Here is a 14,187-nt window from a genome sequence, read left to right as displayed (position 1 = left end):
TATTAGAAAAAGACCTAGTTTTATATTTTTTAGTAAAGAAGAATATAAGACTTATTTATTATCTTTTATATTAAATAATAATTTACCTTTTAGTATTATAGAAAGTACTAGTTTTAATAAACTACTTACGTATTTAAAAGACGACTTACCTGTTATAGGTAGAACTACTATAAGAAAAGAATTAGATACTTTTTATAATTTAGAAATAAATAAACTAAAAGTTTTATTAAGTAAAAATAATAGTAAATTTTCTATTACTATAGACGAGTGGAGATCTAGTAATAATATAGATTTCTTAGCAATAACTTTACACTATATAGATAATAACTTTATATTAAAAAGCTATTTAATAGGGTTTGAAGATTTAAATAATTTTAGCTCTTATAATAGTGCTATTTTATATTCTATAATAAATAATATACTAAAAGAATTTAATATAAGAAAGAATTTAATTAGTATAACTAGAGATAATGCGTCCGCTATAAATTCTACTATAAAATTAATAAAAGATAAATATAGTAACAAATTTAATTATAAGATAATAGATGTTAAGTGTGCAGCACATGTTTTAAATTTAGTTAGTAATAGTTTTCTAGACTATACGTTTTTTACTATTAATAATACTAAAAAGTTTAATAATAATATAAATATTATAGTACAAGACTATAATAATAGTATAGATTTAATTAATAGTAGAAAAGAGCTACCTATTTTAATTAGAAGCTTTATTAATAAATTTAAATATAATCACTTTTTAAAAAATAATTTTAAAAAAGTAGTAAAAAATAATAGACTAAATAATATAGGACCTGAAATTTTAATAAAAGATAATACTACTAGGTGGTTATCTACTTATAATATGCTAGAAAGACTTCTTTATTTTAAAGATGAAATTAATATAGTACTATATAAAGCTAATACTTTATCTAATTCTAAAAAAAAGGATTTAAATCTAGATTCTTTTAATATAAAAGATAGTGATTGGGATTATATTACTAAAATAGTAGATATATTAGAGTTCTTTAAAAAGCCTACTATTAAATTACAAGGTTCTACTAGTAATAGTTATACTATAGTATATATTAGCCAACTATATAGTAAACTTAAAAGTATTAAAAGTATAATAGAAGATTCTTTACTTAAAGAAGGATTAAAACAAGCTATAGATAAATTATTAAGTTATTTCCCTTTAAATAATAGTAATATTACAATTTTAAAAAACTTATATCTTATTACTATTTTAGATCCACACTTTAAAATAGATATATTTTATAGCCTAGAATTTAATATAGAATTAATTAATAATATAAAAAATTTTTTTAAAGATATTTATAAAACATATAAAGAAAATTATATTTTACTAGAAACTAGTAATAATAATAATACTTGTTTTAGTAGTAATATCGATTTAGATAATATTAGTAGTAATAATAGTAGCGATGATAATTTATTTTTAATATCTAATAGTATAGAAAATAATATAGATGAAGTAGAATTATATTTAAGCGAAGCTAGAATAGCTAAAAATATTAGTATACAAAATTATTATAATGCTAATAAAAATAGATTTCCTATTATATATAATATAGCTAAAGACTATTTAGCTATTTTAGCTACTTCTACGCCTTCTGAATCTACTTTTTCTAAAGTAGGTAATATAGTAACAAAATCTAGAAATAGACTACTTCCTAGTACTATTAAAAAACTAATTATTTTAAAAGAACTAGGTTCTATAGAAGACGAAGAAGAACTTATTAATGATAATTTATTATTTAAAGAAGAATTAAATAAAGAATTAAATACTTTACCTAGTAGTTCTAAAGGAAAACAAAAACAAAAAATAAATATAGAAGATGAAGAAGATTTAGAAGATTTAGAAAATAAAAGTACTACTAGCGTCTCTAGTTATAATAGTACTACTAGTAATAATAGTAGTTATATATAGTAAAACTATAAATAAAAACTATTTAGTTTATTTTAGTAATATAATTTTTTCTTTTTTCTTCTTTATTTTAGTTATTTCTTTTACTTTAGTTATTTTTTTTATTTAAGTTATCTAGTTTATTAAAGTTATTAAAGTTATTTAGTTTATTTAAGTTATTTAAAGTATTTAAGTTATTTAATTATTTAGCTTATTTAAGTTACTTAGTTTACTTAAGTTATTTAGATTATTTAGATTATTTAAATTATTTAGTTAGATTAGATTATTTAGTTGAATTATTTTACTTAGTTTACCTAGTTTATTAAAAGATAGTAGTCTAAGTAAATTAATAAAAACAAAGTTATAAGTGCTATAAATTTTAAATAACTAATTAAGACTTATGTTATACTTTTATACTATTTTTAGTAAATAGTAATTACTAGATTACTATAGTAATTACTATAGTAATAGTAATAGTAATTACTATTACTATATATACCTAGTAATAGTAATTACTATTACTATACTTACCTAGTAATAGTAATTACTATTACTATACATACCTAGTAATAGTAATTACTATTACTAGGGCTAAAAAGTTGCATAGTAATTACTATAGTAATAGTAATTACTATTACTATAGTAAACGGCAACCCTGGCTTAAGCTATAGTAGTTAAAGCACTTTAATAAGCATATAAAAAAAGTTAGAAGCGCTTATTAGCTTTTTATTATTAATAGCTATAAAAGCTATAACTTACTTAATTTTTAGTAGTATAATAAAAAAAAATTATTACTATTTATATGCTTTTCCACTTATTACACCTTTTATAGCCTTTTAATATAGGTTATTTTGCCTTTTTAAAAAAAGTGTATAAGTGCTAAGCTAAAGATCTTATATGTAACTAAATTACTTATATTATAAAACTTAAGTTCTTACTATGCTTTATACACGCCTATAATGTAGTAATTACTTTTAGTAATATTTAAAAAAGGGTTTAAAGCGCTAGTTTAGTCTTATTTAACTTAAAATAAGTTAAAATAGCCTTTAATATCTAGTTATAGTTATACTTTATTATTACTACTACTACTTATTAATAATAAGCCCTAGTAGTTGTAAACTCTAAGTAATACTTTTAAATTTAAGTTATAATTAATACTTATAAAAGTAAAAATTTAGAAGTATATAAATAGCTTACTAACATCTATAGTAAAAGCCTTTAAAAAGGTTTTAAAAAGAGTAGTAATTATTACACATAAGCTAGTGTTAGCATAAAAGAAGATTATAAAGCTTTAAGTAGTAAATAAAGCTACTATGTAACATAGATTACATAAAAAGAAGCAAATTTAAGTAAAAAAAACTTTAATAGTTAAAAATAAAGCTTATTTAACTACTTTAAAGAAGTTTAAAGCATGTAGTAATAAAAAAAAGCTAAAGACATAAGTGTGCGCTAAAAAAGGTAAGCTAAGTTAAAAGTAATATAAGTAGTGTAATTAGACTAGGCATAACTTACATATGTGTAAGAAAGTAGCAGAAGTAGACTCTAAATAATATCTTATGTTGTATTACTTTATATAGAGCTAAAGTAGGCTGTTTTGCGCTAGAATAGGGTGGTTTTAGTAGGGGCTTAGCAAAAGTAGCTAGCTAACCTATGTGGCCGGCCAACCCGTTAGGTACGTTATAGCTTATATATAATTAACTTTATAAGCTTATTAAAGCCTTTAATATATTAATTTTATTATTTTAATACTTTAGGCTAGTCTTATTTTATAGTGTTACCTTTTATATTTTTATGTTTTTTATAAGTTATTTATATAATAAAAGGAAATTTTATTTTTTATTATTATTACATAAAGTTAGTAGTTACTAGTAAGTTTTTATTATAGTAGTATAGTTAATTACTTTTTTAGTAGATTACACAGGTACTGCTATTGTCTAGCTGCTAGGTTGTGTAGCTTTAATAGCTTTAGTATACGTCTTACACTATTTTCTTCTTACTTTATATAGTAGTAGAGCTTGCTATATAATATAAACAATTAATCTACTATCTTATAAAATAAGTAACTAAATAAAGTACTTTATAAAGTGTAAGTACTTTATTATTACTTTTTCTAAAAAATAAGTAATAAAATAAAGTACGTTATAAAGTGTAAGTACTTTATTATTACTTTTACTAATTTATAGTTAATTAAATTAACTACTAATTAGTGTTAATTAGGCTTTTTTAGCTAACTGCGTATAGTATAAGCACTTAGGTAGTAAAAGTAAAAGTAGTATATAGTGTGCATAGTGTATAAGGTAGGTAGAGTAAGGGAAACATGCTTCTAGTTCTATTACTCTTGTCTTTCCTTTATATAGAGGAAAAGAGGGATATCTAGATATTTGCGCACAGAGGTTCGCGCACAAGCATTATGTGACATAGATACGTGATCCTGCTTGTGCGCAATAGCTTGTATCTAAACTGTGACGCTGCTGCTGCGTACAGACACTTACTTTATACTTATTATTTATATGTTTCTTATGCTTTTAACTAAAGCCTATAAAGGTTTTAAGCCTAGGTGTTTTACACACGCATGCTAAAGCTCTTTTAAGTATAAGTATAAGAATATAGTCTAAGAGTGTTAGCGTTCTAAACATATACTTTACTCTAGGAAGTAAAAAAAAAATAGCTTTATATTTAATAAATATAAAGTTATGTTTTTAGTAAAGTGTTATAAGTACCTTATTCTTTTCTAGTGTGCTTATGTGTAGTGTATAGTTAAGTTTTAAATACTATAGTCTTTTTTTTTAAAAAATAAGCTTTTAAAATAATATTAATATAAAATATTTTTACTATAACTACTTTTTATAGTGTAAGATCTTTAATATACTTTTTTTATACTTTATTTAATACTTTTTAAGCTTTTTAGTTTCTATTTTTTAGGTTTAAAATAACTAAAGTATAAGCAGCTTTATACTATTTACTAAGTATATAGCACTTCTATTATCTAGAATTATGCTTATAAAGAGTAAGTAAGTGTTTAAATTTATAGTTATATGTATTTTTCGTTTTACTAAAAGCGCTAAGTTAATAAGTGTAGTAATAATGCTTTTTAGAAATACTAGTTTATCTAATTTTTAATAGCTTTTAATGTAAAGAAGGCTTTATTTAGAATTATATAACTTACCTAACAGGTTAGCCGGCCACACAGGTTAGCTAGCTACTTTTACTAAGCCCCTACCACACTCTACCTATCTACATAATGCCTTAACAACAACACTAGATTAAATCTTCTAAAGAATGTTAAATATAGCTTACTCTTTAAGCTTTTAAATAAAACTTAAAACTTTTCTTATAACACACTATAGCTATTTATAATATCTTTTATATAACACTAAGTAATTAACGCGCTAGACAGCCTTTATAAGTAAAATGCTAGCTTAAATTAAGAAATCTAACTAAGCTTAAAAAAAAAGTAGTTATTAAGTATATACTTAAGCTTATTACACGCAAATTTCCTCTTAGGCTTATAGCTATAGCTAATATAGCTAATTCCTTGCGCGCAGAGTGTAATCTAGGCTAGGTTAGCTTAAACTAGCCTAGTATATAGGTTAAGCACTGCTCTAAGTTTATAAGAAAGTTTAATTATAAGTATAATTATAAAAGAGTGCTTTATAAAAATCTAGAGGTTATCTAAAGCTAGTTTTACCTAGTAGCTAACATAAAAGCTAAGTATAGTATCTAGAATAAAGACACATATAACTTTAATAAGTTAGGCTTTATAATAGGCTAGATATTAACTAAAGCAGTTATTACAGCTTTAAAAAGATAAAGACAGCTAAAGGTAATAGAGTAAGGTAATAAAGAGTAGATAACAGTTATCTAGAGCATTAACATAATAAAGTAAGCTATTTTACTCTTTATTATTTTTAAGGGCTGCTATTACTTTTTTGCTTAGTATAAGAAAAAGAATTTACTTTAGAACTAAGTTATTACAGTCTCTAAAAACAGCTAGACAATAAATAAGCTTAAGCTATAGTAGTTAAAGCACTTTAATAAGCATATAAAAAAAAGGGTTATAAGAACTTATTAGCTTTTTATTATTAACAGCTATAAAACCTATAACTTACTTAATTTCTAGTAGTACTATAAAAAAATAAAATTATTATTATTTATATACTTTTATACTTATTACACCTTTTATAGCCTGTTAATATAGGTTGTTTTACCTCTTTAAAAAAAGTATATAAGTGCTAAGCTAAAGATCTTAAACATAACTAGATTACTTATATTATAAAACTTAAGCTTTTACTATGCTTTATATATGTTTATAATGTAGTAATTACTTTTAGTAATATCTAAAAAGGGGTTTAAGGCGCTAGTTTAGTTTTATTTAACCTAAAATAAGTTAAAATAGCTCTTAATGTTTAGTTACATACTTTATTACTACTACTACTTATTAATAATAAGCTTTAGCAGTTATAAACTCTAAGTAATACTTTTAAATTTAAGTTATAATTAATGCTTATAAAGGTAAAGATTTAAAGGCATATAAATAGCTTACTAATATCTATAGTAAAGGCTTTTAAAAAAGGTTTAAAGGGGGCAGTAATTATTACATATAAGCTAGTGTTAGTGTAAAAGAAGATTACAAAGCTTTAAGTAGTAAATAAGGCTACTACATAACATAGATTATATAAAAGAAAGTAGATTTAGGCAAAAAAGACTTTAATAGTTAAAAATAGGGCTTATTTAACTACTTTAAAGAAGTTTAGAGCGCGTGGTAATAAAAAGAAGCTAAAAACATAGGTGCACACTAAAAAAAGTAAGCTAAGTTAAAAGTAATACAGGCAGTGTAATTAAACTAGGCATAACTTATATACATAGAAGAAAGTAGTAGAAGTAGACTTTCAATAATATCTTGTGTTGTATTACTTTATATAGGGCTAAAGTAGGCTGTTTTGCGCTAGAATAGGGTGGTTTTAGTAGGGGCTTAGCAAAAGTAGCCGGCTAACCCGTGTGGCCGGCCAACCTGTTAGGTACGTTAGCTTTTTTTAAGAAGTACAGCTTTTACTCTTTTATATTGCACTTACTTAAGCCTTTTAAAAATATTTTAGTGTATAGTTTTACTAAGTATTTTTAGTTTTTTAGTAACTACTAACTTAAAGTCTTTATAGTCTACTACTTTTTATAAATAAAAGGATTACTTTAGAGCTTTATATAAGTAAGAGTAGCTTAATTAGGCTAAAATAAATTAAGCTAAATTATTATCTAATTATTTACTAAGTATTATAAATATACTTATACTTTAGTTACTTATATATAAAAAGTGCTTTTAAAGCATTATTAAAAAAATCTTACTAATTTTCTAAATTATTAAAAGTTTTTTACTAAGTGCGCTAGCCTTTTAATTCTCTAGTGCATAAAGCGCGCCTAGTTTAGTGTAAGCTTTAGAGCTAGCGCGTCTAGAACGTCTTATGTAGCTAGCTAGCCTTCTACATTAAAAATCTTATAGGTTCTTACCTTAGTATATAAAAAGTACTACTACTAGTACTAAGTTTTTAAAGTTATAGTGCTATACTTTACTTTTGTAAAGTAAGCTTTATACTTTACTTATCTAAAAAATTTTATGCTTATGTTTATTAGTGCTAGCTCTTATTTTAAGGCTTATACTAGTGCTTATAAAGTAGATTAGTTCTCTAATATAAGCTATATTATTATAAGTCTAAGAAGCTTTAGTGTAATAGTTATATTAACTTAGTTCTAGATTATTTAAAGATATATTATATAAGAAGCTTAGTTACTTAAGTAAGCTTAGTACTTAGTAATATTAGTCTAGTACTATATATTAGCCTTTTTTAAAAAGTTCTTAGTAGTAATTACTTTAAGTATAGGCATTTTTAAATCGTTGTTTATAGGATTTAAAGTGTTAAGTTTATCTAGATTAATTAGGTCCTATAGGTTCTTACTAAGAGCATAGAACTAGAGCTAGATAAACTAAAGAGGCTAGCTTATGTAGTCCTTAAGCTAGTACACTCTTATTAGAAGAGAAGCATCTTAATTAGCTATAACATAAGCTTTAAAAGTAATAAAAATAAGTATAAAAAATAAAAAATAAAGCTTTTAAATAGCTTACACTAGCGCTATAGTTATATAAGAAGAATTATCCTAGGTTTTTAAAGCGCTAGGCATATAACTGTAGAGGATAAAATAGCCTAGCAGTAGCTGTTTAGAAGATTAGATAAAGTAACTCTGCTATCTAGGAGAGTTAAAGGCTCTTCTTATATACACTAAGCTTTAGAACATAATATCTCCAGATCCCAAGCCGCGTCCCAGGCTCTAAGCCCCAGCCAAGGCTCTTAGTATACGCGACAAGTAGTTTATACTTATATATAACACTTTTACTAAGTATAAAATTACTACAGTAACCGTACGTCTAGGGACTTCTGACTCCTTTTTGAAGGTTTTCCGTCTCCGCTTTCGGAGCCACTCGTACCCAACGTGCCAAGTCCAAACCCCGCAACCCCGTTAGCTCTTATTGGCTATCTCCCAAACCACCCCTGCAGGTTTCCTGGTTCTAAAATTCAGAACTGAATGAGTCTAAAAGTGGTGAACCGAATAGCTGCGCTCAATAGAGCCAAGTTTAGTGCGTTATGACATTGAAAATTTATATGATACTCCTTCGGTCGGTCGCATTTTTAAGAACCCGTTCAAGATGGGATTCTTCCTCTCGTTACAGCTCTACTCTTGTGTCTTTCTGTCCTAGTTCGCACCGTTCAAAGCTCTTCCTCCACAACGCATTCTCTTTCCTAGTATTCCTGCTTTCAGCAGAGCTGTCGGTCTTCGTAGTCATGATGGAATGTCCCTTTTGACCGGCCGATCGAGGATCGACAGCTGTCAATGAGAGCAGAGTCACACGTTCTCCTCCAAATTGGTCGCTATGCTCTTTAAAGCGGGTTCGGGCCAATTTAGGATGGTAAATATGATCCTCCGAAGTCAAGGTACATGATCGCCTTCGAAAGTTCTCTAGTTTACCAGGTCATCATGATCCATCGAATCACGATCCATCGCCAGAGTGGTGATACCCCGCAAATCTATGTTCTGTCAGAATCCAGCACGTCACATGTGTTTTCCAACAGATAGTCCATGCCTTTCAATTTTCTTATTGATCTCATGAACGTCCATTATGCAAGCCAACTTCGACAACCCATTTCTTTAGAAGCCACGCCCAACTATTCATCTCGTCCGGCTCGGGTCGTACGAGCAGACTCAAGACGTGGGGAAGAATATAAAGAAATTTCTCCAATAATGCTTTGCTAGGCTCATGGGTGTCACTGAAAAAACACGATGGGTCTATGGTTGGTCTACATCTACTAATAATCAAGCGCGACGAGTTACACGGAGATTGAGTTACTTTGATATGGTTACGGAGAGCACGAGGATAAATCTCCTCAGTGCTGGCCCGGGGATGGTCGCTGCCTGGCACGAGATAGAGCAAGAACCGCGGTAGGACCTCGTTAGTAGGTCGATGGCTACTATTGAATGCCAAGGATAAGATCTAAAGAACTATTATTAGATGAAGGCTTGTCATACGCTTACATGATATTGCCAATTTGAAAGCAAAGGTATGCCGATAAGTGGTCAGGCGGTTCGCGGCATTGATATAGTACACGCGGTAACAAAACTAATTTGTACTACCAGTTTGTAAGCTATTTCCAATACTAATTATTTTCCTCGGGGCGTCCTAGCAGCATCATGTCCTCTCCAGGTGGGCTCATTGACCTCATTCTTTCGCGAAGCCAGTAGGCAACAAGTATCTAAGCATTGGAATAGAATCAGCGTACACGTCATGAATTGGGGTGTGAATTGGAGTACCAAAGCTTCGGGCCAACATGGGATACGAGCAACATGTTTTACAAAGTGTGCATCGAATGCTATTTAAGTGATTGCTTGCCACGACAGCGTGCAGCACCGCTGCGAGTCCATTGGATTATCCCATCGAAGATACGACACTATCACGACGGCTTCCGAGAAGTTTTGGCATCCTTAGCTTGGCATGTAAGGTAACAAGCAAGGGAGTGGCTAGAACAAACGCAAACCTTGGGTGAGTCCATGCAACGTAACCCACCGGGGTTCTCAGGTTTCCCAAAATTGATCGGACTCGGTTTTGTGGGTCCACGATCGTATTGCAATAACGGTTTTTCCTGTTGCGGTTATACACAGCTCAGCTGAAGTCCGGGCTCATTCACCGGATATCTTGGCAATATCTCTATCCTAAATCTATAAAGGGTGCGAAAGGGACGAACATGGACACCAAGCGCTTTCGACGCTCCCATCCACCCAACATTTCCTCGATCGCATATCATCATGAAGTACTCCTTCACTATTCCCGTACTTGCGACTCTCCTCCTTTCCGTTTTCGCCACTCCGGCTGCCGTTCCGGAAGCTAATGGGCTAGAATCCAGGGCCGTTGTCTCTTGTACAGCCAATGGTGGCCCCGTTTCCAGTTGTTGCACCGGGAGTTTGACTCGATACGGATGTCCTCACACTGATACCAATGCCTGCACTAAGGCTGGTACTACGCCTTGCGGCTCTATTGTGCAGATCTACTGTTACTTGTTCGGAGAAGCTGTGAATGGGAACTCGTACGTTTCTTAGAGATTGCGATGACTAGGTCTTCTTGACTAATAACCTTGTGCAGGATGTGGTTCCGTCTCAATCCTAGCTCGAATGGCATGATGCCTGCATCTTTCTTTTCTTGTACGTATCGCTTTCGTAGCTGATATGATGGAACTAACAATAGATATAGCTTGTTCTGGGATTTCTCCGTGCTAGATAAAGTTCGAAACCATTGCGCTGGTTGATGGTAATGGAAGTTACTCGCGGATTTTAGGAGTATGGAAAAGATCAAGACATCTAGAAACTATTATAAGCTCGCTTAAGGGGTTCGGGGCCCTGATCAATCCTATCCACCTAACTTTTGATCGCGATATCATCCCACACAACACGTTTATCATGGATATAAAGGACAGAACGATTGAAGCTGCAATTCATAGGATTCATTTAGGCAGTTATACATCTGTACGCTAAGCCGCGAAACACTACGGAATCCCTTGAGCAGCTCTCTAGCGCCGCCTTGATGGCTTGACAAACTGCGCAATATCGCATCGGATTCAACAACGATTGACCCTAGATCAAGAGAAGTTCCTAGCTAATTAGATTCTTGAAGAGGGAGCCTGTAGATATCCACTTACTATCCCCTGCGTACGGAAGATGGCTCATTGAATCCGATAGATAAACGGCGATTATTATACCTTAGGTAAGGCATGGATCTCTAGCTTTCAATGTTGTAATCCACACGCTAAATTAATCATTACCTAGAAAATTAAGTCTCTACCGGCAGACGTAGTTACACTAAATTAAATTCCCACGCTCCTTAGGCTCTATAAATGTACCCAAGTACGTCTTAATATTTGTATAGAGGATATATACAATATAGACAAAACTAGAGCTACCCTAGGTGTATGCAACATCACTATGATACTTGCAGATGCCTAAAGGTGAAAGGTTTATATTAAATCCCTAAAGAATTGCAAGTGGGTATTAATTATTAGATTAATATCAGCAGACAGACAGAAACTACAATGCGTAACAGTATTCAAAGACTAGAGCCCCCAAACACTTTAGTTTCTCTTAAGAATACCTGATTATTTATATATAGTATTAGAGAACAGATGGACGTTAAATGTTACAATTAGGCTTGGCCTTAGCTGCTTGCAGCTATATATAGCTAGAATGGACAAAAAACGATTAGCTAGGTGCAGCAAGGTATTAAAGAATGCAGCAAGGCATAAAACAAGGAAGTAGTGTGTATATAAGCAGTAGCAAATCTCTGCCTTAGAGGGTATTAGTTTGTCTAAGTCTTTTACTTAGATCTTAATTATTTAAGATGTATATAAACTATGTTCGATAAGAGCAGTTTAGTCTATCTTTATATCTATTATACACTATTATTTAACATTTAAATTAATACTTCTTAGATATAACAGCCTACTCTTACCTAAGCTTTACTAACTACTAACATTTTAGAATTGCCTACGCCTATATAAAAGGTATTAAAGAAGACTTTACTTGTTATATTTTAAAGTAACGTGTTTTAGAAAAGTTTAAAGCTAGTTGTTTTTAACATTAACTCTAAGTTTTTAATTCTAAAAAAGTTTTTAAAAAACTTTAATAAACTTAAAAATACCTTTCTAAAATGTAATAACTTTATTAAAAATGCAGTAGCTTTAAAGCAACTTACTAAAAAATACTTATATTTTAGTTAAGTTTTTAAGTATTAAAAGACTCTACATAAACTATATACTAAAAAAGAAAACACTTATAAAGTTACTAAAAAGTAAAAGAAAAATATAAGTTAGACTTTAGAAAGTTAAAGAACTTTTCTTTATAAAAGTATAAAAAATAAAAAAAAGTTTACTAGCTTTAAACTAAAGGATCTCTAGACTAGATAAAACTAGTGTATTCTAAAGCACTTTTAATTTTAGTAACCTGCTACTATTACTACTAGCCTTGCCTATTTAGTATAGAAAGACGCGCTACAAATATAATAACAAAGTTAAAACAATAAATAATACTATAAAAAATGTTATTTAGTTTTTAACTAAGTACTATACAGCTTACTATAGTTAACTTTACTGCTTTAATAGTTAAAAAGACATGTAAGAAGCTTAGAAACCTATAACGTATTTTATAAGCAAGTAGTCTAGACAAGTATATAGTCTACTTGTAACAAGGTAGGCACAGTCGACCACGTGGCCTTCTTGTAACGATTCTCATGAATCGTTCTAACTTAGGTAGCCCGGGACCTACCTAAAGGGTCCCTGTATCCGCTCTAACCTAAACTTAGCTCTGCCCCCGACAGTTACTCTTATTTGCCTAAGTATTTAGTTGCACCTCTCTCTTTAGCTAGCTTAGTAGTTTTCTAATATTGTTTTGTATAAGGCCTATAGGTGTTAACAGTATTCCTAGGTTATTAAGTCCCCACGCACTCTTATATGCCTCTAAGTAGATTCTTACTGCATTTAGATCTAGTATCTTGCCTACACTATTACATTATACTAGAAAACTTAGTTTTTGCTAGTAATAGCTTTATTTATAATATTATATTAAATTATTTAGTTAACGTACTTCACAGGCGAGTTGCTTACACACCTAAGTTGCTTACCTTTACTAAGACTACACTACACTACACTACTTTTCTTACACTAATGCATTTCTAATAACACTGCTTAAACATGTTAAAGGAATGTTAGATGTAGCTTACACTTTAGGCTTTTAAATAAAACAAATACTTTTTAAACAACACGCTGCAGCTATCTATAAAGTTCTTTTAAAGATAATAAGTAACTAACACACTAAATAACTATTTTAAGCTAATTATATAGGTAACTTATAAAAGCTAGATAATAATAAAAAGCAGGTAATTATTTAGCATATACTTAAGCTAGATGCGTAAGGATGTTCCCCCTAGCTAGCAGCTATAGCTAATATAGCTAATTCTTTACACGCTAAGCATAATATAGGCTATATTAGCATAAACTAGCTTAATATGTTTATTAGGTGTTACCTAAAGCTTAAAGAAAAGTTTAAGTATAACTATAACTATAAAAAAGCTTTTTATGAAAATTTTAAAGTAATTTAAAGCTAGTTTAACTTTATAAAAAATATTAAAGCTAAGTATAGTATTTAAGATTATAAAATGTATAACTTTAATAAAATAGACTTAATAATAGGCTAGATATTTACTAGAGTAGTTATTATAAGTTTAGAGAAATAAGAATAGCTAAAAGCAGTTTAGCTAGGCAACTAAGAGTAGACAACAGCTATTTAAAGCATTAATGCTAAAAAGTAGGCTATTCTACTTTTTAGTATTTTTTAAAGTAGTAATTACTTTTTAAACTAGTGTAAGGTAGAAAATTTACTTTAAAATTATGTTATTATAGTCTTTAAGTATAGCTAGACCACTAATTAGATTAGTTTAGACTAGTTAAAGCCCTTTAACATGCATATAAAGAAGTGCACTATTAGCAGCTACTGTCTGCTAGTTATTAATAGCTATAAAAGCTATAACTTACTTCATTTTTAGTAATACTATAAAGATAATAAGATTATTACTATTTATATGCTTTTTTACTTATTACACTTTTTATAGCTACTTAATATAGGTTGTTTTACTTCTTTAACATAAGTATATAAGCGCTAAGCTAAAAACCTTATATGTTACT

At 29.2% G+C, this 14,187-nt stretch overlaps 2 protein-coding genes across 2 annotated transcripts; one reads left to right on the top strand and one right to left on the bottom strand.

Annotated features, from left to right (window-relative positions):
• Positions 1-9,071: 9,071 nt before the first annotated feature.
• On the bottom strand, positions 9,072-9,236 carry BDR25DRAFT_243113 (uncharacterized protein; the record flags this gene model as incomplete). Its single annotated transcript, XM_033685807.1, has 1 exon — positions 9,072-9,236. A coding segment is annotated over one exon (165 nt), but the record flags the coding sequence as incomplete, so codon positions are not given.
• A 990-nt stretch (positions 9,237-10,226) lies between these two features.
• Positions 10,227-10,970, top strand: BDR25DRAFT_307355 (uncharacterized protein). The gene is made up of 3 exons (XM_033690823.1): positions 10,227-10,545; positions 10,602-10,660; positions 10,710-10,970. Exons 1-3 carry the CDS (start codon positions 10,268-10,270, stop codon positions 10,733-10,735), a joined length of 363 nt encoding a protein of 120 aa, XP_033541039.1. The 5' UTR covers positions 10,227-10,267; the 3' UTR covers positions 10,736-10,970.
• The last annotated feature ends 3,217 nt before the right edge of the window (positions 10,971-14,187 follow it).

This window comes from Lindgomyces ingoldianus, assembly GCF_010093535.1.
Source record: "Lindgomyces ingoldianus strain ATCC 200398 unplaced genomic scaffold BDR25scaffold_48, whole genome shotgun sequence".
Lineage (NCBI taxonomy): Eukaryota > Fungi > Ascomycota > Dothideomycetes > Pleosporales > Lindgomycetaceae > Lindgomyces > Lindgomyces ingoldianus.
Note: the sequence above shows the minus strand (reverse complement) of the source record. Positions and strands in the feature narration are given on the sequence as shown.